The 23677-nt window shown below is 39.3% G+C and overlaps 2 protein-coding genes across 6 annotated transcripts; one reads left to right on the top strand and one right to left on the bottom strand.

Moving 5' to 3' along the window:
• Nucleotides 1-768: 768 nt before the first annotated feature.
• brd8 (bromodomain containing 8) lies at nucleotides 769-11964 on the top strand. Of its 5 annotated transcripts, none has more exons than XR_002665653.1 (20): nucleotides 769-1143; nucleotides 1579-1675; nucleotides 2392-2461; nucleotides 2599-2648; nucleotides 2796-2918; nucleotides 3049-3129; nucleotides 3230-3294; nucleotides 3725-3867; nucleotides 4320-4511; nucleotides 5466-5556; nucleotides 5983-6132; nucleotides 6582-6688; nucleotides 6936-7416; nucleotides 7515-7558; nucleotides 7671-7939; nucleotides 8148-8240; nucleotides 8362-8430; nucleotides 8617-8949; nucleotides 10385-10429; nucleotides 10651-10695. XR_002665653.1 is itself a non-coding variant. In XM_022762745.1 (20 exons), exons 1-20 carry the CDS (start codon nucleotides 1101-1103, stop codon nucleotides 10708-10710), a joined length of 2526 nt encoding a protein of 841 aa, XP_022618466.1. In that variant the 5' UTR covers nucleotides 769-1100; the 3' UTR covers nucleotides 10711-11964. The 5 variants fall into 5 exon arrangements, 4 of the variants coding, with proteins under 4 accessions (XP_022618466.1, XP_022618465.1, XP_022618469.1 ...); XM_022762745.1 differs by having other exon boundaries at nucleotides 1609-1675; nucleotides 8617-8899; nucleotides 10651-11964; XM_022762744.1 differs by having other exon boundaries at nucleotides 8617-8899; nucleotides 10651-11964.
• A 2034-nt stretch (nucleotides 11965-13998) lies between these two features.
• Nucleotides 13999-21318, bottom strand: dnajc18 (DnaJ heat shock protein family (Hsp40) member C18). Its single transcript, XM_022762780.1, has 8 exons — nucleotides 20900-21318; nucleotides 19786-19954; nucleotides 19119-19264; nucleotides 17795-18001; nucleotides 17435-17547; nucleotides 16988-17097; nucleotides 16709-16881; nucleotides 13999-16172 (listed from the first exon to the last, which is right to left on the bottom strand). The coding sequence occupies exons 1-8, from the start codon at nucleotides 21024-21026 to the stop codon at nucleotides 16048-16050; spliced, it is 1170 nt and encodes a 389-aa protein (XP_022618501.1). The 5' UTR covers nucleotides 21027-21318; the 3' UTR covers nucleotides 13999-16047.
• Between the last annotated feature and the right edge of the window lie 2359 nt (nucleotides 21319-23677).

Raw genomic sequence — 23677 nt, 5'->3', positions numbered from 1 at the left:
AGAGCCCTTGGTTCTCCCGGATGCCCTTATTGTTTTGTTTTTTCTGCAAACTGGTCACAAACCAGTTTTTCTCATGCTGCTCAATGTGTGAACATGACAGACTCATCAGTATTGTATGAGCAGCATTCACAGGTGGTTACTGGAAATATTGTTAGCTTATTTGTGACTTGGAAAAGTCATTTCACAATTAATAAAAAATATCGATATCAAAGGCAAAAAGCAAAATAAACGTCTTTTTTTTAACATGTTTGCAAATTAATTATGACATGGTAATAAGAATGTGTAGTTTAATTTATTTGTTTTGTTTGACCTGTTTGACATTAAAAATCTTCCATATAAATGTATGTAACTAGCTAGGGAATTTATCATATCTGTACAGCAGTAGTTGTATCATTTTTTGAGTATGTAATGTAATAATGCTAGATGTGAATTATAACTTATTTGTCTGGCAAACAAGTAAAACAGTTAGTTGGTCAAGTTTCCTCACTCAGTAGATGTTTTAGCCTAACCACAAAACTGGCATCAAATAGCCTCCCTACATTTTAGCCTCTCAGGTACAGAAAGGTCTGTTAATCTGTTAACAAGTATCATTATCGGTATTAGTGCTTTATAGCCACAAGAAAATGACCATATTTGCATGAAACTTAGAAACAAGCTAAGTTAGCAGAGTTAAGAGTATTCAACAGCACCCAGGGTTGTACCATCTTTTCTGTGGTGGTGGGCGTGTACGAACAGTTCGCTGCTAGCTACAATGATGAATAACTACTGACTACATTAAGCTAAATTTTCTCATCTGGCTGTTACCTGGTAGCATAGACTCTGTTGAGGATAACGCGAAATTAAACCGTTTTTGCAACTCTTAACAAAGACAGCCCAATATAGCGTTTGAGTTAGCTAGTTAATCCTTAAGTTACAAAGACACACAATACTGTGACTTTAACGGACAACGGTGATTCGGCGTGCTAGCTAGAAAGAAAAAAAAATCCTCAACATCCTTAACGTAACATTCACTGATGTTAACGTCCATATTTTTATGTCTCGCTGTCGTTTTCGGGTCTCTCCGGCGTTATTAATTGCTGGGTTTCTATCTACCAAGATGTATGGGATGTCGGGATGACAGGAAGATGGCAAACGGGGTTGGAAGTGAGTAACGTCGGTACATAGCAAATGTCATGACATGCTATCCGTTAGCGCTTAGTGTGTCGTACTGTCTGTGTTAAAACCACTAACTTCCTGCGTGGCAGACTCCGCTCCCTGCAGGGGAGCCTGCAAGGATTAATGGCTGTCATCACGAGTTGACAGCTCTGTTTACACTAGTGTTGGTGGTTACCAACAGTATAAACGACATGCTTTTTGTGTGCTGCTTCCAAGCACTTATGTGTCCACAGTGAATTACTGGCATGGTGGGCATCTGTAGGTGGCATAAAAATGAAGCCGAGCTCAAGAGATTAACAAAACTGTCGATACCAGGACTGAGAGGGGTAGCAGACAATCACTTGAACATGCATGACAGAAGAGCTTTGTGAAACGATATCAAGTATGTGTCATGTATTGTCCCATTTTCCAACACATATGCAGAACACAAGCTGCTTGTCATTGGACCAACAGAGCCATGGTCAGTGAGGGAGAAGCTGTGTTTGGCCACATCTGTCATGAAGAGTGGAGACCAGAACTGGTACTGTATTTTCTCCCATTTTTGCCATTTTAGTCTCAAGCAGGTGGCAATTTTGATTAGTTGTGTGCAAAATTTGATGTGTATGATATAGTCATATACAGTCATCTGTAGTTTTAACATATATAAAGATGTTAAACTTGTCAGAGGTCACATGCTACATTAGGGCTGAATGATATGGAAAAAAATCATATTGCAATTGTTTGGACAGGTATTGAGATATAAAATACCATCATGTGATTTTGTTGGGGTCTGTACCAAACAAGCATGTTCCCTGGAGAATATGATTGGCAGGCTGGGGCATCTCTGTAGCCCCACATTTGTTAATTGCTTCATTTATAATGGTATGTTGTGACACATTTGACCTTTATCAAAAAATTGCAGCTCCTGTGATTTGGATATCGCACTTGGCCATATTGTGATTTCGATTGTTCAGCCCTATGCTACATGGAGTATAAAGAGTATATTTGTGTAAACCCTACAATAGACTGGCATACTATCCATGATGTTGACCAGTGCATGTAGGCTTTAATTTTGCATATGTTTTGCATGAATTCACAACTAAAACACAGAAACACAGACCTAAACACAGAAAAAAACAATGACAAACATATTGACAAAATAGATGTAAAGGAATTTAGACTGGGAATAAAAAATAGTGTTAAGACTAATAATAAACTAGGACAGGATTATCTTAGAACATGTCTTCATCTCAACAGGGTATCTGTCAGTCGAGCCATCAAACCATTTGCAGAACCTGGGCGTCCACCTGACTGGTTTTCTCAAAAGGTATGACGAAACCCGAGTTCACTCTATCGCAGAACACAAAGATCAAATTCATGATCTCCACAGTAGGTTTGCCGCATTATTATTTTGTCCTGTCATGACTCTGTTCTTGTTCTTGATTCTCCTTTGGCTGCTCACAGCACTGTGCCTCCAAGTACTCTGAGCTCCTGGAAACAACAGAGGCCCCAAAGTGAGCACATAAGTGATTTTTTACCTTGAGCTTGCTTTCCTAGACTTGCAAGCTAAAATAGATTACATAGCTATATACTTTTTGACACATGCATTAACAATATATGCCAGAAAACAATGTCTTAAATAATGCATTTGTTAACCTCAGGAGGAAGCGTGGTGAGAAAGGTGAAGTGGTGGAGACAGTGGAGGATGTGATAGTACGCAGGCTGACAGCCGAGAGGATTGATGAACTAAAAAAGTTGATCAAAGAAACACAGGAGAAGCACAGGTACACAAACATAGCTTTTAACAGCATGAACACGTCACTATCATTGTGAAAACAAAAAAAACCAAAAAACAAAATAGTTGCATTATAAACTGCATCGATGAGATTGGTTGACGCTGTGCTGTTTTCACAGGAAGCTGAGGAGAGAGGCTGAACTGATTCAAACTGGACATCTAGATTCCAAACTAGAACATTTATGGGAAGGAATTCTGCAGTAAGAATAAACAAACTCTCTATCTGACCTGTTTACACAATGATACAATTGATCTCTTTTTCTGTTTGTAAAGTTTAAATATGTCTGATGTGTCTGTCAGGAAGAAGAAACTGGAGGAGGAGGAAGCAGAGTTAAAAAGAAAAAACACAGATGCTTCTTATCAGGGTATCTCCTTCACTTTTAAGGGGTATTTTGGGGGAAAACATCAATATAGATTTATGCTTCAGTAATATCATTGATGCTCCATAAACAGCATGTTTTCTTCTGGAAAACAACTAGGAGTAAGTAAATTGGTTCACTTGAAATGTCTGTTGAAAAGCTGTTCAATCTTTGATGTCCTGGTCTGTCTGCTGTAGACATGATCCATTATCTACCCTCAGTTAAAAGTGTAACAGATTTTAGAGGTGGCAGATTTTAACTGTAGCCTTTACTCTATTACTCTTAAAGAAATGTACTTGATAAAAAAATAACTTCTGAGATTTTTCTCATTTATTGGTACTGAACACTCGCCCACTCAAAGAGCTGGAAGCGTTGAACATCAGCTTTTGTGTGACTTATAAGATTATCCTCTCTTTGCTGCCCCTCCCTCCTCCAGCCAGACAGGTGGCAAAGAGCACGCCTAAGCGAGTGCCCGGTGTCACCATGCATTCGCCCTCAGGGTGCAACTCCCCAAACCAGGAGTACTCACCAGGTGACCCACTCGAGAGCTTAACTCTGGATCTTGCATCCGCAAAGAATGTAAGTCTCTGAAGGTTCAAAGGTATAGACGGTCTGCCCCACTTATCAATAATCATATCTCCTCTTGCGACATTTAGAAACAAAAGTTTGTTGGTATTTTCAGTAGGTTTAATGCTCAAGGAGAGTCTGTGTTTCTGTTTTCGTCTTTGAGCGCTCATGTTTAGATTTGCTAAAGTAATTTGTCATTTTCTGGTTATTGTAAAAACCAGAATCCTTGTGCTCCCTCCATGGCACACTTTGAAATGTATAGAATATTCTGCATATTCATTTTTAACTGCTGAAAGTAACTTGCAAGCACCTCTACAAGGGATCTTGTAGAAACTGATGTAATATTACTGACCACTACCTTAGGGGAGGCAAAAACACGTTGACAGAGTTGATTACAGTTTGATCAATGAAAGCCTGGATTGGCATGGCAATATGAATTCACTATCCCCTCTCTCTGTATCTAGGCTTCAGGATCAGCCAAGTTAATGACATTTGCTGAGTCTTCTGGCCTTGGTAGTGATGACATCAGCCACGGGTCACTTCTGGATGACCCCACCCAAAAGAAACTCCTGGGCCAGAAAGCCACACCACCACCATCTCCACTCCTGTCAGAGTTACTGAAGAAAGGCAGTATCTTGGCCTCAAATTCAAGACTGGTATGTTGAGTGGACTTAGTGTCATGCCAACAGTGCCAAGCTCTGTAATTAATATGTTAAGTCTGCAGAGGTATCCCATCTTCATCTCATCGCTTGAAGAGTTTCTGTTTATTTAGGACGCATTTAATCATTTTTTCTCACCATTGTGTTTTGTGGTTCTCTGTGGTTGGTTTTTCCAGCTGTAATGAGATTTTAGTAATTTCAGCACATTTATTTATTTATTTGGAACACAGAAATATTGTTAGATTTTCAACACCCAGCCTGTTTTCACCTCAGGACATCTGAGTGTTTGCATAATTTAGATTCACTCAGTCTTTTTTAAAGTTGGATGGAGTACACATGTGAGCAGCCATCTTCAATTAATTCCTCTCAATTGTGAGCATCCATCAGGGGTTTTTATATGGCGTGACTTTCCATTGCAGGCAAGGAGCTGTCAATCAGTCAGTCCCTGACCAACATTGTTCTTGAATAGTTTCTGGACAGTTACCTCCTGGAATTGTCTGGCTTGTTTCGTGTTTTGTTTTGTTTTATATTTGATGGAATTTTCTGTGCTCTTATGAAATCCAAACATGCCAGAATATGTTTATCCTTTACTAGATCTTTTCCTTCTCACATTTTCCCTGGAAATGTTTCTGTTCCGACTTGCCACATTGTCTGTTGGGACTTCTTTATAATCATAAACAAAGGGATTCCAGTCAGTTGTAGAAATAACACAACATTCAGACATTTAGCTTTAGATTTGCATTATTTATAAAATTATGTAGTGGACATATAAAATTAATTTTGACATAATGGATCGGTATGTTTGAATCAGCAACAACACATCTTAATTAACGAGTTTGTTTAATACAGACTATAACATAAGTAATAATACTTAATGTGCACTTTATCTGCAATAGAACAGACAAAATACATGTTAACTTTTCAACATGCTTGTATGCATTTATTTCCCAGATTGGGGAGGGTGACGTGTCCACTGGTAATATGACAGGAGCACATGACTTGCAGCTGGCTCCACCTACTCAACCTCTCTCTCAGGCAACAGGTTCCTTGTTTGACTTTTATTTGTGATAAAATGTATTCGCCCCATTTGAGTCCTGCATGCCTTATTTGTTTACAATCGTAGTGTATACAGTTCATTTCCCTGATACTAATCAACAGAAATGTCATGTCAAAGTAAACACAGAATAATTGTTTACATAAGATTTCAGATTTCATGAAGATAATGTTTAGTAGAATGTCCTTTGGCACAAAAAAGTTCAAGGGGGTTAAATGCTGTTTATAGCCATTGTACCTTTATTGTAGGAACATGTTTTGTATTTGTTAATTTCATGCCTTGAATCCTAAATGTATGTACTGTATGCTTTCTATGTAAGCATGCCACTACTGTCTAAGCTATTTGCTCATACACTGGCTAGCTGAAAGCCTCTGCTGCTTTGTCTGTGTGTGTGTGTGTATGTTTGCATGGCAGGTGCCCCGATGTTGTCTCGTCTCCTGGAGGCGGGTCCCACCCAGTTTTCTGCCCCATTAGGTTTCATGGTCAGTGCAGACTCAGCCTCCAGTGCCCCTCTCTCTACTGCCACTCCTCTTCCTGTTGACTCTACTGCCTCAGCAAGCACAGGTCTGTCCACTTTTAACCATATCCAAACCACTCAGCACGCAACCCACAGGCTAAACCTCTCCACATCCTTAATGTCACCTGCTTTGTTGCTGCAGTATTCCATTTCAGACCCTCTGTTTGTTGGCCATTTCCTCTAAAACTAGCAAATATGTAACATAATGTTTTAGGTACGACCGTTAACTATCCATTAAATTGCAAAAAGAAATTGAAGGATTAATTACACTAAATTTTAGATTAAAATATTCTGTAATGTTCGAACAGTGGCACAAGGCTGAGTAAATATGTGGTTTATTTTACAAATATTCATAATTTTTTAACATTTTTACATAATTTCATACATCAGAAGAATGTGAATACATTCTGTACTTGTGATACTTCTTGAGAAAATATGGTGAAAATCAGTTGTATATGTGCAGAGGTGGTTGTGATGGTTCTGTCTGTCTCTGCAGAGGATAAGGTGTCAGGGCTCAGTGAGGAGGATGTGACTGTGTCCTACATGGGAGATGAGCTGGACCTGAAGACGGTGGGGGACATTATCGCCATCATTGAAGACAAGGTGCAAAAAGACAAGAAGGACTATATATTTTTCACAGCAACGATATTGCTTGTGGATAAACTATAGCATTTATGGCCTGTTTGACGTATACCTGTTTGATGTTTTACATGAAAATTAGACAATCTGGGTATTTTCATTTTCTCACAACAGCTTATTCGACAACATCACTGCTGAAATTTTGGGACATAGTGACCTGTAAAAGTACGAATATTCTTTGAGCTGCAGAGTCATATCTCTTCTTCCACAGGCAGATGAGGCAGCAGAGGCTCTGGATGCAGCTGCAGTTGAGGCTGCTCTGTCCCTGTGTGAGGAGAATGGCCATGCTCTGTCTGGTGCCTGGGAGGCAGGGCCTTTCCAGCCCCACGAGTCTCACCCCACAGTGTCCACAGGGATCCCACAGTCCTCATCTCTTCACTGTAGCCTGGAGGGGAAGACAGAAGTGTTACAAGTTCAGAATGAGACTTCTGCTTCACTCTCCTCTCTGTGCAACAGTCAAGATAACTGTCTTGCAGCATTCCCCATGGGACTAAGGAGTGTTCCTCCCACCTCCTCATCCTCATGCAACCTGAAGAGTGTGGAGCACTGCCACACTGGAGCACCTCCACGGCCTCAGGCAATGAGAAAGACTGGAGAGGTGGTGCACCCAAAGAGCCAAATTTCATTGGATGTTAGCATAAAATGTGAGAGCGAGAAGTGGGCACAGCAAAGACCAATTAAATCTCATGCAGGTATGCACACCCATGCATAAATATCAGTATTCACTTGCTTCATAATGCATTTTGCATAACAATTTCCTTCTTATTATCCATTTTTACTATCTTGGCAGACTCTGTATTAGAAGATAGCCCACTGACAGAAAGGCATCCCAAGGTATCCCGAGCAAACATGATGCTTGTAATTGCTGTACTGCAATGCTGATATGAATATTCCTGCACTGTAAGCTGTGTCTGAATCTCTCTGCATTTTTCTCCCGTCTTTGCAGGGGATGAAGGCAGAGAATGGAATAAGGGTTGGGCGAGGAGAGAATGCCTCAGGGACTAAAGTGGACAATGAGGTCAACGGGCCAGAAGCGTGTGGAGAAGAGGAGGGTGATGGAGTGGAGGGATTCTTGTCAGAGCCCGACGGCGAGATGGAGCTAGAACCTGCGGCCAGTGAGAGTGAGGATGGATACAGCCTCCACACGGCTTCCTCATCTCTGCAGCTCCACACAACCGCAGACTCCATCCCCAGCAGTCCTGCCTCATCGCAGTTGTGAGTAAAACACGATCAGGCTCACACAGCAAGGAAACTAACTATTGCTTGTGAGAGACTGTGTTAATAATGTGTAAGCCGCAGATTGTTTTTCATTTCTGTCAACTAGTAACATGAATTTCTCATCGTGTCATACTGCATATTTGGCTCTGCTTGAATACTATCCATATTACTTTTCTGTTTGTACTACCTTACTGTTATTGTGCAGTTCTGTGTGCAGCGAGGACCTGGAAGCACTACAGGCTCACAAGATCTGGAAGAAAGCCATTATGCTGGTGTGGCGTGCAGCGGCCAATCACAGGTCTTAATATTAATATGACTCATAAAATAAACATTCAGTAACTCAGAGTCTCACATATTTTAATTTTTGAATTCTTTGTACCATAACTGAAACAGATGTAATTTATGTCAAACTGTTGTAGGTATGCAAATGTCTTCCTGCAGCCAGTAACAGATGAAATTGCACCTGGATATCACAGTATTGTGCACAGGTAAGCAGGGGATATTTTTACTATTGGTTATTTGCCATTTTAAAAGCAGTTGCTTGCCATATTGCTTATGCGGTGAAGAATATTCAATTCATTTCAAAGGGGGTAGGTGAACTTTTCAGACTGGATTATTGACATTGACTGATCAGAAACCCTCTTTTCATTTCTCTTTGCTCTACTCTGCTACAGGCCCATGGACCTGGCCACTATAAAGAAGAACATTGAGACTGGTTTGATACGGACCACCGCTGAGTTCCAGAGGGACATCATGCTGATGTTTCAGAACGCTGTCATGTACAACAGCCTGGATCATGATGTGTACCACATGGCTCTGGAGATGCAGCGTGACGTCCTGGAGCAGATCCAGCAGTTTCTAGCTACCCAGCTCATCATGGAGACTTCAGAGTCTGGTATCAGCGCCAAGAGTCTGAGGGGCCGTGAGAGCACACGCAAACAGGACTCTACTGACAAGGTGCTTCACTAGAATTTTGACAAAAGCAGAGTACAGAAGAAGAGACAAGGGTGAGACAACAGGCTGACTTAAAGGTAGAAGAAAGTGATGCTAAACTAGATCTGCTGGTCATTTTCCAAAGCATGACTGTAGTTTCTAGAATGATATGCTTTCAGATAACCATTAGTTTTGGAAACTATGAAAAGATTCGAAATCTTCCAAGATTTGATGCCAATCAATCAGAGTGAAAGTCTTTTTGTCAGAAGTCAACTTTTTTTCATGCGAGAATCCAACAAATTCAGTTAGATTTTTCCACAATGTCCATCTGTCAATTATTGCTCAGCTTATAGCTTTGATTTTTCAGACATAATGATTGCAATACTTTTTTTGAAGCTGACTTTAGGTTTGGACATCGGTGTATCTTTTAAGGCATTATTGTACAAAGATAACTGAAACAAGACTACAGTGCTCTGTATGTATCTCAAACAAGTTGGCTGGAAAACAAGAAATCTATTTTAAAACATACGTTATGCTTTGGAAAATGGTAGGCATTAATGTAATAATGCAATAATGTAAAGAACATTACTTACAACTATTTACCAAAGCATACAGTAAGGGTTTACATTGATATTCTACCTTCAAGAAAGCTATTGTTTTTTTTATTATTTAGTCACCTTTATGTTTTTTTTGTTGATGCATTATTTTTGCATGATAATGTGATTGAGTGAAGATCTGCTAATGTTGATGTTGGTCTTGTACGGAGAAACAAATAAGTATTTTCTAAATAACTACATTACTTCACTATACCACCATAACATAACTTTGACAAAACAAAGTGAGCCTGACTGGATATTTTTGATATTTAATTTTTTTTTACACATTCTGTAAACCACACCTGATGCAGACTCTGTGCCAAAATAAAGTTTTTTCCAGTTAGTCAGCAAGAGTTGCTGAGTTGTTTTTTTTTTCTCAGGCCTATGGACTTGGTTCCTTTGTTATTTGATCATCAAGTTGTCTGGTGAAATAGCAACAACATACTCCTAATACTTCTAATTATCATATATGGCAAATGAGCTATCTGTAGCAGGTTTCCAAAGTGTACTGATGTTAATTAAAACCAGTACTTGAGTGGAAGATAGGATCTGATTGTAAAACTTCATGCTATGCTTTGAAAAATGGTTGACAGGAATATATGTCTGTAGTATATGTTGTATGCAGTTAAAGAGCTAAACATGCTGGCATGTTCCTTAAAAAATAACGTGTGGATAAGTAGTGCAATTGCAGTGCAGCGAGGAATTAAATAGTAAACGTTTAAAATGGCCACATGGTAATATACCAATTTATGGCAAAAATCTGTTCACAGTAAGTTCTCTTAAAGCTCACTTCAAACTTTCCTTGCACTGAATATACTGTGTTGCATCTTTCTTGTTGTTAGTTTGCTTCCTCTTGAGACTCTCAATGCACTTTTGAGTCACCGCTCTGATGTGCATCATTTTCCTCTTACAGGACACTGTCTCCATGTCTTCTCCTGCCTTCCTCCTTTCTCTTTTTGTAAGTACCCGTTCTGCAGCCTTTAAAACTTTCTCTTTCTGGTCTTTTTCTCCTGAAGCAAATGCAAAGTTTTATATATTTATCAAAAGAAAAAGAATGTGACTTTAATATCTTGAAGCACATTTGTTTGTTAAGTGAAACACTGGTGTCAGTTCAGTCACAGTTGACTGAGGACTAAATGTGGTCTAACAGGTTTTTTTTTTTCCTTTCTTTGACTGTAGGATGGAGGCACCAGAGGGCGCCGTTGTGCCATAGAAGCTGACCTCAAGATGAAGAAATGAACATGCAGGATGAAAATATTTCCAACAGTGTTCCTGAGTTGAAGTGAAAGGTGTGATACCACAAGACTGAACTTATTCTCTTTCTGTCAGTTGCACAGATTCTCACTCTGCATAATGTGCAGTGTAACCTTTATTTGCACTCTAGATAAAATGGTAGACTGTAATGTGGAGAGGCTCATTTCTTCTGAGACAGCCATACAGACATGGATTACATACTGTATAATCCCAGATTACAATGGGACATTCAGAAAGACTAGGTCAAACCTTCCATAGACGTAGCTGCAGATCACTAAGACTTAGCCTGCTCTGAATTTCATCAGGTTATAGAAATGAAGATAAAAGTTGTTCCTAGCCTATAAATGGGCTGAAATTAAGACTACAGGGGGCCTGGTTGAACTCCAGATTAGTGTGTTTGATTTTGATCATATGTAAAACCAGAGGCCAAAGACTGATTAATCTAATTTCTGATTGTCTGAGTGATCAGGGGGCCACATACTAATTTCAACATTTACATTGCTGGTATTAACTCATTTGAGTTTGTTTGGTTTTTTTTTCAGTTTTTCAATTTTAAAATGTTTGTGATGAATTGATTTTTATCTATGGTACACTTCCTGTGAAACAGTACCTCCCTACATACTCTCTTTTCAGTGTTTTTGAAAAAAATGTCATGTTAAAATTCTGTTTTGTGGACTTTAAAATGTTAGAACAATAAAACTATAAAGCGCCCCAAACCTATTATGTTAAGCTTGAATTTGCACAAATTTTTCCACAGTGCCAAGCCAAAACACACCAGTAACTGTTGCAACCTAACTGATGTTTTAAGAGCTGATTTTTTTTGTGCAAAAATAAGTGAAACAAGGCTTGTAATCTTCCTTTGGGGAATTTCAATAGTTTTCATTTTATATTCTTCTTTTAGTATAAAAGTCTGCTTTGCCTAATTTTTGACACTGGTGTTTAATCCACTGTGTATCAATGGGGAATCTTACACATTTTCTCAGGATTGGGTTTAGGAATCTGGTGAAACTGCAGTGGCCACATTGCATGAATTTGCTAAGAGCTACAAGAGCATTACAAGAGAAGCAAGTTACCACTTCTGTGCTTCATATAATTTCTCTAAGCAGTTGTTACACAGTGCTGTCAATACACACAGGGGACACAGCAAAGCTTCAACAAAGCTGCCACTCTGGTGTAGGAACATTAATTAAGGATTTTGCAAACTGGATTTTGTTTACTTGTGTTCAGTGTTATTTAAATTGGCCTGATCAATAAAACCTATTCATAGCTTTTGTTGAACCAGAGCCAACTCATTTACAGGATATCACCTGATGATGCCTCATTGTTACTGTTGTCATCTACAACTTTGTCCTCACTCATTTCTGTTGAACCTGCAACATATGTTGTGTTCATGTTTTCACTATGTCCACTTCCACTGTCTTTGCGAAGTGAAAGGAAAAAATAAAATTTTCCTCTACAGTCCAGGCGGTAAGTATTTGGACAGTTACACATTTCTTGTCCTTCAGGCTGTGCTTTTCAGCACATTAAAGTGCAAAGTCTCAGCTTTAATTTGAGTAGGTTTACATCATTATTGAAAGAATTAGGAGATGCAGCCCTGTTAAACACATTGTGCCCAACTTGCAAGGGTTCAAAAGTAATTGGACACGTTGCTGCTAAATGATTCTTTGGCAGCTGTGTGTTGTTTCAGTGTTCATGCACAAAAGAACTCGTGGCTCAGTGTTGACAGAGCTGAGAGTTGAGGTGGAGTTGTCCGTTAGTATGAGGAGTACAGAGGTGACCATGCAAGTGAATAAGATAATAAGGCTCAAAGAAAATAAATTATATCAGAGATATATGAAAGGCAGTTGGTTTGCAAAAATCAACAGTTGGGTACATTCTAAAAAAAAAAAAAAAAAAAAGCATGTTTATACAGGATAAAAAGAACAGCAAGTCAAGACGAGACTTCATGACCATAACCTCAGAGGATTCACTACAAGAAGCAAACCTCTTGTAAGCCTCAAGAACAAAGGTCAGGTTGCAGTTCATAAAAACATACAAGAAATAAGCAGCAGAGCTGTGGATCAAAGTTCTATGGAACAATGAGACAAAAAAGTCTCTGTCAAAATGATAGAGAGGGGAAGTGTAAAAAAAAAAAAACAGCTCATGACCCAAAGCCACCACCTCATGTGTCAAGGATGGTTATGGCTATTATTTCACAGCTGACAGAAGCAACTGGATGAATGCAGTGGTCTAAAGGAGCTGCTCATTTCAGCATTCAGCAGGACAATGATAGGCATTCCACTGGGTGAAGACCAGACTAAAGGCACAGAGACCCACAACAAGGAAGTGCTGAAGATGGCTGCAGTGAAGCCTTGGAGAGTATCACCAGGGATGTCTATGGGTCAAAGACTTCCAGCAGTCATTGACTGCAAAGGATTTTCCACAACATTTTAAACATGATGATTTTGTTTGACTTCATGTGCATCTGTCCAATTGCTTTTCAACGCCCTAAGCTCTGAATACTATGTATAAAGGGCTGCGTCTCTCAAACATTTCTTTCTACACTGATGTAAACTTACAGAAATGAGAGCTGAGGCTAGGCACTTTGATGTAGTATCAATTATTTTATTTCAAACTGAATGTGCTGAGGCCAAGAGCCTGAAGAACAAAATGTGTAACTGTCCAAATACTCAGTCTAGACTGTATTTCCAACCAGACGACTCTAATTGGCATCAATGGAAAAAAAGTTATATTAGTTTGACAGCTTAAATGTTGGCTATGTGCTGTCAAACAGAAAAAGCAAGATACTCTCTTAACTTGCACATCTAGTCTGTGAAATAAGTCAAATGTCTTAGACCAACCCAGATATCTGATATTCACTCTGTGCTGCCTGACAAACATTGATGTTGTGAACAGGATGTGCTGATTGGCTTGAACGTTTCAATAATCAGCTTGAAATAGAGATACCAAGTGTTTGATTAACAGCACAGCTTCCCATTGTCATCAGCCTAAAATGAATTGAATACCACAGTTAAAACATTTTATACAACAGTTAGTTCTGACCAAGTAATTTGATTGGACGAGAGGCATTCCATGAGTGCTGATATAGAGTATAACAGTACTGGGAATTTTAACTACATATATCACTTCACAGGATTTCTATTAACCGTTAATCAGCGTTACCTTAACGGTCGTTATCTATCTTAGACCGTAAACAAACTTTGCAAAGATGAATATATTTCCAGAAATAACATCTGAATTAAATGATGTATGGTCGTCAGAAGAAGATGAAGGGAAGAAGCTTGGATACTTCAGAGCACCCCTGAGGTAACGTGTAGACAAAGTGGCAAGTTAATGTACACTGCGCAGGTCAGGAGAATATTTATGTGTTGCTTAGCAACAGTCCAGTACCAGTCCAACTGCCGAACTACTTGTGTTGGCGTTGTCAAATAAATGATAAACTGTCACCTGTATCTCTCATTTGTTGGCTTAATAATGTGACCAAACCTAAAGAGTCAAACCACAACCACAAATGAACGAATAAGACAAGCCAAACATGTATTCTGGATACATCTTTAATTTTCTGATAATTTTGGCTTAAGTGTACTGCCACACTGACTGATACCAAAACCTGATCTGTGTGTATCACAGTAAAAGTTTTACACATTGGTGAGTTACAGTGTGGCCCTGAATATTCTAAGTAACATTTAGTGTGTCAGTAGTCATGAAGATGTGTTCGCCAAAAAAATAAATACGCAACTAATAAAACACTCTCACTAGGGTTCATGCAACAGTCATGATATGGAACACAGGATTAAATACTAACTTAAAAGTGCTTTAAATTAACCTGAATATTTCACAAACATGAGAACAGCTAAGGCAGTTTGGCAGTCTTAGTGCACAGCAACAAATATTAATGTCTGTATAGGGTTTGAATGATCTGCGGTTGGTTTAAATTAAGTTTAATTAAATTGAAGTTAACAGCTTTACAAAGTTAGCATCCTACTTATGACAAGACCTGACAAGTAAAAGTCACCACACTGGTTCCTGGCTGTGGGAAAAAGTCATGTCCATAGATATTTAACAAAACCGATTAAAACCATTAATTCTTCATTAATGTTCAGATTTTCAAAACAAACTGTCTTCTTTATAAAACATTGTATAAATGATAAGTGCAGGATTTATAAAACACTTAGAAATTTGAGCTGAAACGCATTTTTCCCAGGACAAAATTAAGCTTGTGCATGGTTTTTGAAAAGAAGGTATTGCATGCCATTTAACTCCAGTAACCTTACAGATACTGCCGACCACCTCCAATTTATAGCAAGTACACCAGAAAAACTGTGTGGGATGGTGCATGGGCTTTTTGGTTGAAGTGAACTCCCTGCTTGGGACAAATCAGAACATGTCCCCCCTACCCCCCACCCTCCCCAACACATAACAGTCATTTCTCACGTTTAAACCTCTAGCGAATGGTTCCTGAATGGCAGAAGCTTAATGACCAATGCAACAAACATCTACGTAAGCAGTAGTGCAGGGAGCGGGAAGCTCTACAGTGGAAGAAAACTCACTTTTTGGCAAGTACAACCTTTTATGGTAAGCACGTTAATCAGATAAATGTGGTCATGTTTTGTAAAGTTTTACTCTAATGTGCTGCCTATTTCTATAATGCCGGAAGTCAAATTGCTTGATTAACCACAGTATAGATGTTACAGTTCTTTCTAATGTCTGATTCGTCTGTATTTTAATCATAAATGAAGAGGTCCTCTGTCATTTCACAGTACAGAAGCTTCTCAGATTTGTCAAAAGACTACAGTATTATTTAAGTCACTGTACGTCATTACTTCCAACAGAAAAAAGATGAGCCAAGATGCTCAAGTAACATTCACTCTATTAACTATCAAATAAATACACCTAAGATTTAAGCGAGGACACAAAATCATTCAAGAAATTACATACAGGTAATCTAGAAAACCTAAATAAATAGAACATGTATGTGCGAACATACAACTGCCTTCAGAACCCCAAAGGGAAACCCCCATATTGTCGTGCCATTTCTATAAGAAAGTTTAAAGGCTCTGACACATCATACACACTGCCACAGTGAGTTTGCACATGATGCTGCTACCACCAAAGCCAGGGCTGGCAGCTGACATGCAACTCTATTTCCTACCATCGAAGAGGAGACAAGGCACATTGTTTCCAGTGGCATAATCTCCCGCTGACTGCGCTCCACCCAAAGAGATTGCTTTACAAAGTGGCCAGATTGGATAAATTACACACTTCAATAAAATGCATTATTGTAAAGTCTGTAATGAAACGTGTTCTCCTCTCAAACAGTCCTCATTTGCCTCTCTGACGCCCAACCAGCCGATGCAGTTTCTCACAGTGGTCCAGCCTCATCGACTCTGCCTTCTGCTTTAACCGTTCATCTCGGTACAGCTGTCCGAGGTTTGCCAAGTCTGATTCTGAAAAGGAGAACAAGAGAAAGAACCTATTTATAATAGCTATATTATAATAGTATCACACTTATTTGCTTGCTGCAGAGGGTTAGGAGGAAAGATCCATACCACACTCATATCAGCATGCCAAATATGACAGTAGAGCCAGAAGCTATGCAAACAACTAGCCTTGCTCTGTCCTGCATTTACAAATCCAACTGTCAGCACCTCTAAAGACCACAACATGTTACATATATGTTAGTTTAATCCCTAGATGCAATGAAGTGAAAATTCCCTGTTTTATGAGGGGTTATGTGCTGGACTATTTCTTGGGTAGGACCAGTTGACAGGAAACCAGTGAGACTCCAGATACAGAGATGTAGTTTTATATTGAATGGACAGTGAATGCGATGTGAATTTCAGTGTCTGCTTGTATCACAGGAAACAATATAAAAAGATTTCACATAAATCAAGAAGTAGGCATCATCAAAATAGATGATACTTGCACCACAACTAAAACAGACGCCCCCCCCCCGTTTAAACCAGGAGAGCTGCACACTTACTCTGTTGTTTCTCTTTCCAGCAGCTGCTCTGCAGGTGTTCGATATAGTCGCTCTCAATTGATTTCTCTAGTTCGTCCAGCGCAGCGCCGTGGTATTCCTTCTCAAAACTTTTATCCACATAGTACGGTACGCCCATGTGCTGCGTTTCCCTGGACACCACCAGCCCCATTGCCCTGAAACCCAAACACGTCATTCAGTTTTATTCAGTGAAACTTTACTGTCAATCACGGAGTAACCCAGGGATTTGTTTAAATGTCACTGATGGTGCGACACACTCACGGCTTATAGAAGAGACTGTAGGGCGGGGTAGTGGCCATCATCTGAGTAAACACTGATATGAGGATTAGCACCAGCACGGGGAGAAGCTGCAGGAGTGCTGTGAAGGTGTTCTGTGGGAAGAGAAAATCAACACAGGTTACAAAGCATATAATACTGTACGTAGGCTGCTCTCGCACTGAATTCATGCCAGCAAAGAACTGTTGTGTCTTTGAAGCAAACCATGACGTTCTGAAGCAATGAAGCCACTTCAGTTATGAGGAGAGTAAATGAGTGACATTAAATCAATCATTATGGCAAACAGTCACTAGAGGGCTACAACTGTGTTAAAATGTATCCTCAAAAATCTCATTTTACTTTGGTCCTCCACTGCACATTAATGATTATGATAATGCATCTCACTGTGCTTGTTTAAAAGAGATTTGTCTTTATGTTTTGTGAGTCACTGACCTGACTCTGGTTGTCTTCCACCACCTCCTCGCGCCTCTCATAAGCACGTCGACGACGAGGCTGATAGAACTGAGAGTAGGAGGCTCCCTGGTTGGTGTACACGTGGACATTTCCTGTAGAGAGACATACACAGTTCTATAACATCTATACTTCCATAATAAGACAGTAGATAATACCATATTTCTAAACTATGGCTAGCAGCAAAAATCAGAAAACAATACTGAGAATGATAATAATAAATACTGATAATAATACCAGTAATAAAAGATAGAACTATTAAGTATATAAGATTAAATAAAAAATCCATAAAAACTCCTGTTTCATCCCTCGTGACTCACTGGGCCAAACACAACCCCTCACCTGTGGGAAACCTTCCTCCAAAGAAAATGTTAAAGAGTTCCTCGGGGGAAATGTCGGCCTCAAAGTCTCTGTGGAAGCTTCGGTAGTGTCCATGGCGGCTGTGGCTGGAGTGTTGGGGTTGGTTCGAAGCTGCAGACTGATCTCCATACTGATCGTACTGTTGCCTCTTCTCTGGATTGCTCAGCACTGCATATGCATTGCCTATTGCTGCCGGGAGAGGAGGGAAACAATTGGTCGTGCGGTTAGTGCTAAGCAGAATATAGCCAGCCATAATGCTATGCCTTACAGTATGACACTATGCCTCCCATTATCATATACATGTACTGTATGTATAGTGCGACATGACAAAGGTTTATATTAATTAAGATTTTCTTTGTCTTACATCTGTTTGGTAGAGAGTCATAGCCATAGTTTTGGGGGATGCAAACAGTAAGTATAATGTTACTATAAATTCAGTTAGTTAAAACTTGAGCCCCATTTCTTTAACCTATATTTGTTTACATTTTGGAACCAATAAAAGTACGCCAAATTAATATTAGCAGTTCGTCTTTGCAGTCTAACCACAGATGTACAGACAACTGTCACTGTATGACTCTGTGATGATTCTCAGGAAAGTTCTGCAGTTACAAGTGGCGTCTGATTTCTAAGCAGATTTATGGATATTATTCCCAAAGGACATGGGAGTTCATCCTCGGAAAGTGTAAGTCACACTGATCTAAAAATGTGCGTCATGTCTGTGTGTTCAGGTCTGACTGAGTTATGACTTGGAGAAGCAGTACGACTTTTGACGCAAATTGCACTAATCAGGTTTATAAGTACCCCCTTTGCCTCCTGTGTGTTACAGCCATTACTGCTGCCTGTAAATCTGACAGTGTTCTTGTTTTGATTACACTGGCATGAACCTGTCCCTTTCACCTCTTTATTTCTACCTCTTCACCTCCCCTCCAACTGTCCTGCGGCTCCTTGGGGAGGTGGGACTTGCAGCTCATAACAGAATTTCTTAACTTAAAACTGGTAAAACTGGAATACCAAGCTCTGAGCCTCTGACCTGCTGATTTTGTTTAAACGAGACACTACCAGCATAAGGGTGCTGCTCTTAACCTGACCACGACCTCGGCCTTTGCTGAGAGGTGGCAACTGAGAAAAACTATTTTCTTTTTGGGATCAGTAGAGTCATCATGAGAGTGGTGCTCAGCCATATGGTTAAAATCAGCCACCAAAAATGATAAATATTTATTTTCGATAAAATAAAAATGGACAATATAAACACTGAATCTCGTAGAAAAAAGCGAATTTTCCCTTTCTCCTTTTCCAAACCTCATACCTTTGAAAGCATCTGTAGCTCCTGGAGCAAAGTTCTTGTCGGGGTGAAACTTGAGGGCCAACTTCCTGTATGCCTTCTTTAAATCTTCATCGCTGGCATTTTTGGGAACACCAAGGATTTCATAAAAGTCCTTGCAATTCTTTATCCTGCAAAAACAAAGCATTAAGGATGTCAAAACCACAAGCCTGATCTTCAAAGCTAAAAAGGCACTCTGTCTGAGGTTAATGAGAGTGTATACTCTTCACACAATGGTTAGTTACATGTACATTTACAGAGAGCTCCATCCAACAGTCAATGTTATACCTACATGCAAACATATTCACTACATACACAAGTAAATTGAAACTTAATGGCTTTTCCAGTCCATGTTAAGGGTACACTTTTATTTCAAACAGAAACACTGTGGTAAGCAGTACTTGTTCTTACATTTACTATTACAGTAATTTTGCTCAGTCACAGAGGGCAGCCTGCATGAAAACTTCATGATACGTTTTTGCTGGTGAAGTGTTGTAGCTGTGGGCAGGACACCACAGATAGTCAGGAATATTTACCCATTGGCATCTGGGAATAGCCACAGTTATACGGTGCGGAACAGTGATAGCTGTCAGTCTGTCGCTCCATAACAATGTGAAAAACAAACGTAAACGAGTAAAGAGACCCTGTGCACCTGAGAACACCCTGGCGTTGCTCCTCGGTGTAGCTCTTCTTTTCATCACCACTGGCATTACTTGTTTCACTGTTTCTAATGTCCTCGTCTCTCCAGCCGGTCGGCGGGGGTACGTGGTTTGCCTCTGGGGCAGCAGTGCCTCCATTCCTTGCTATGGCATCTATCAGCACTACAAACAAGAGTGTCTAAGGTCAACTGACAATGCAGGTGGAAATACAGAAAGGTTAAACGGGAAAAGTATTGCTATCATTCAAAATCACAGTTATTAGGCAACAAAAAATCCATATGGGAAGTCGTGAACATACAGATGGGCACCAAATTAAAAGGATAACCCCACATTAAGTATCTTAGTAAGGCGTTTGAACAGCTTCATTGTATCTTCACATAGAATATATACATCTCTGGAAATGCCGTTCTTCCAAAACAAGCAATGTGTTTGACAGCGTTGTCAATCAAACAATCTCCCAGAGGTGTTAAGATCTGATGAAGCTGAAGGCCTTAGTGTTTCAAACCACTCTTGTGATTCCTTGTGCTCTGCTTGAAAGCACTTGCTCATGTTTCTCCTCTCATTCATTCAGGTGTTCCCCCTTTCCCTTGCCATCCATCTGTACATGAGCAGAGTGATACTGACTGTGCAGTGTGCATCAAAAGTTTTTCACTCATTGCACAATTTATTTAACATAACACGAGCAGCTGACACTGTGGCATTTACCTGCCTCATGCATGTCGTGTTCAATGTCTCAAAGACATCTATGACAGCTTCATCATACTGTTTAGTATGCCATTACTGCAAAAGCAATTAGGCAAGCAACTGGAAACACAATCACATTTTAACACAGCGCTTGCTCAGTCTGCGGTGCTGTCTGTGAACTGCAGGGGGGAAGGGAGCCCCTAAACAGCCCTACATTTCAGCATGCAGCCTGAACAATCAGCCTGAAATGCATAAAGTATTAATGCTAGAAACCGTTTTGCCCCGATCTGAAAATAGCAATTCTCTGCATCCACCCTGAATTCTGACAATGCATTTTCTCCAGTTCATAGACTGGAATAGTTGAGCACCGTTAGCTTGACATAACGTTACTGCCATTGCACAATGTGCGTCAGCTAATTTTACCTCTGGCCCGGGTGCTGGGGTAAATATTCTGGGCTTCATATAACAGCTGCAGCGCCCGATCTTTCCGCCCTGACCGCAAACACAGCTTCGCCTTCTCTATCAGCCGGTCTGCTTCGTCTTTGTCCATTTCAGCGTTACGGGGTTGTTTTTGCTGATCCAATCGCCGTCCGCAGAGGTCTGTCCCTGTGCAATGTGCGTCAATATCATATGGCAAGGCGAGCCGCTGCAGCTAACGACAGATAGCCGATTAGCTTCGGTTACAGGCAGCTGCGTAACGTTAGCTAAGAGCGAGCCTGCAGTCACTCACATAGCAGACGATGGTGTTTGTTGTCAGGTTGCAGACAGGCCTGCAGTTGGGCCATCTTTTAAATTCAAAGTCTGAAAATTGCGTTTTTTTTCTTTTCCTTTTCTTTTTTTTCAGTGTTTAAAGGGCCACCGTGTTAAATTAATCTGAGAACTGGCGCTGTGATGGACAGGAGGTGGACGCAAGGTATGGTGACGTCATTTCCTGTGGAGTGAGCTCTGAAATCTATAAAAGCAATCTGACAAAAATGTCACTTTGTCTGTTTGTTAGCAAGTAAAGAGGCATTTCCTTATCTCACTGCTTTTCCTGTCTACTATCTATTAGAAAAGCAAGAAGGTGGAGTAACATCAGCAGGTGTGCAATTATGCTGCTGCTACATTCAAGGTCTTGCTTGTAATGCACTCAAGTGCCCATGAAAGAGAATAATGTACAAAATGGACTCAAGTGGGTTATTTTTGGTGGCACATTGCTGCTTTTGACCACAGTGGCAGAATGAAAAAAAGCACCAAGCATGTAATGGATATTTTTCGAATAAATGAATCTTAAATAGCCAATAAAACTGCATAATTAGCTAATATGGATTATGGTAACATTACATAAAATTGCAAACTGTCTATATCTATGTAACAACTGGTCATTAACATGATTAGGCCCATTTGGATGGGACATTAACACAGATTTATTTAGATGTAAGATACTGTAGTGTGATGATTCCAATGCAGACATCAACTTAAAAGTTTTAAGTTGAGGATATTTTCGGTCAGCCACACTGAACACAAGTAAGCAATTTATTTATTAATTGACAGGCTGTATCTGTATGTAAGTCAGGGTGAAAGCCAAAATTTGCATTAATACTTCCATCAGTGAGTTAGAAACTGTGCACATTTTTTGTTCATGCATATTTTATTCAAGAGTAAAAAAATGTGATTTGTCCCATAGGGCATGCTTACAATGTGTGTATTGTTTAAGAAGTCAAATGCCAAAACATATTTCCATAGATAATAAAAAATGTTGCAAGATAAAATCCATTATATTTGTTTGTTGAAATATGCATGTAGACCATACAAGAATCAGAAACAGAGGAAGGAAAAATAACCATAAGCTAAATTGTAACAATAATAATATCAGCAGTAAATATAACCAGAGTACAATGTTTCCTGTTAAATGTAAGTGCAACACATGATTTGCTTTGTGTCCAATTCATTTACATCTGAAAACCATGCTATCATGCTTTGGCAGCCTGAAAGTTGCTTTTCACTGAGATTATATTCATTCACACTATTGAACATTTTCTGTACATCAGTACAACAGAAAAAAAATAAACACAAGGCTTCACACCTCTGCATACAATAAAACAATATAAAATTAAAAGCAGTGGTAATAAATAACAGAATGAAAAATGGACAAACCAATCAAAGGAAGCCTATTTATAAAATTTATAAAACAAGACAAATAAAACAACAAATATAATTCAAAAATAAAATAATTCAAGTTTACTATTTGAAACACAACTATCACAATTATAATCTCACATAACAATTAGGAACTTAACTGCATGCATTGATGCGTTCCGTACCATAGATGCTGTGTTAAAAATCATTTGTCCATCCTTAACTGACATACCTTTATCATTAAATATAAAGATGGAATATAAGGTAGAAAAAATATTGATGCATGACAGGAAATTCTAGAAATTTATGTGATAGTATGTGTTACTTGAGGTTGGGGTTACACTGGTATTGACTATCCCAAATCATATATTTTGAAAGAACCAGGATGTTTCCTGTTTTGAGTGTGTTTCTCTTCTCTTCTATCAGTCAAAAAGACCCCTTCAGTGCAACATGGCATTTTAGGATATAAACTGACTTTTCATCCAAGTATTTTGACACAATATTTGGACATGTGAATTTATGTTTTATTTGGATCACAGTGTGGGTGCACTAGTCAGTGAAGTTTTTCTTGGCCTGTTTCTCCACTGTACTGCACAGTAAAATTAGATTAACTTCAAAAAGGTGATTGAAAAACAAGAAACGATATATGATTAAAACCATTTGTGGCTATGGACCTTCCCATAAGCAGCGTTCTTAATAAAGTACATGCCTGGTCTACACTGTGCTTAGCTTTCATGAAAGCAGTAATTCTATCTACTTTAAATGAATCTAAGGTTAATTTTAGTGAGAAAGAAATGATGTTTGTTCTCAAAAGTAGCATTAATCAACTAAATTCTGGCTAGGATACATTCTTTAAATTGCTTCAGTAAATTTCAGGGTAGATCTAAGCCTGCTTATTCCAAACGACACAATGATTTGTGGTTGTTAAATACTCTTTAAACAAAATGATATTGCAAGTTTATGCATTGACAAATTTGTAGAATTTCCTTCTTACTCTGATATAGTACTTTGTGTAGCTCTTAGGCATGAAATCTCATTGAATTTGCAGCACAGCAAAAAGTGCAAAACTCAAAGGGCGCTAAT

Source organism: Seriola dumerili, unplaced genomic scaffold, assembly GCF_002260705.1.
Source record: "Seriola dumerili isolate Sdu_G_001 unplaced genomic scaffold, Sdu_1.0 BDQW01000449.1, whole genome shotgun sequence".
In the NCBI taxonomy this organism is placed as follows: domain Eukaryota; kingdom Metazoa; phylum Chordata; class Actinopteri; order Carangiformes; family Carangidae; genus Seriola; species Seriola dumerili.
This window is presented reverse-complemented; position numbering and strand designations above follow the sequence as displayed.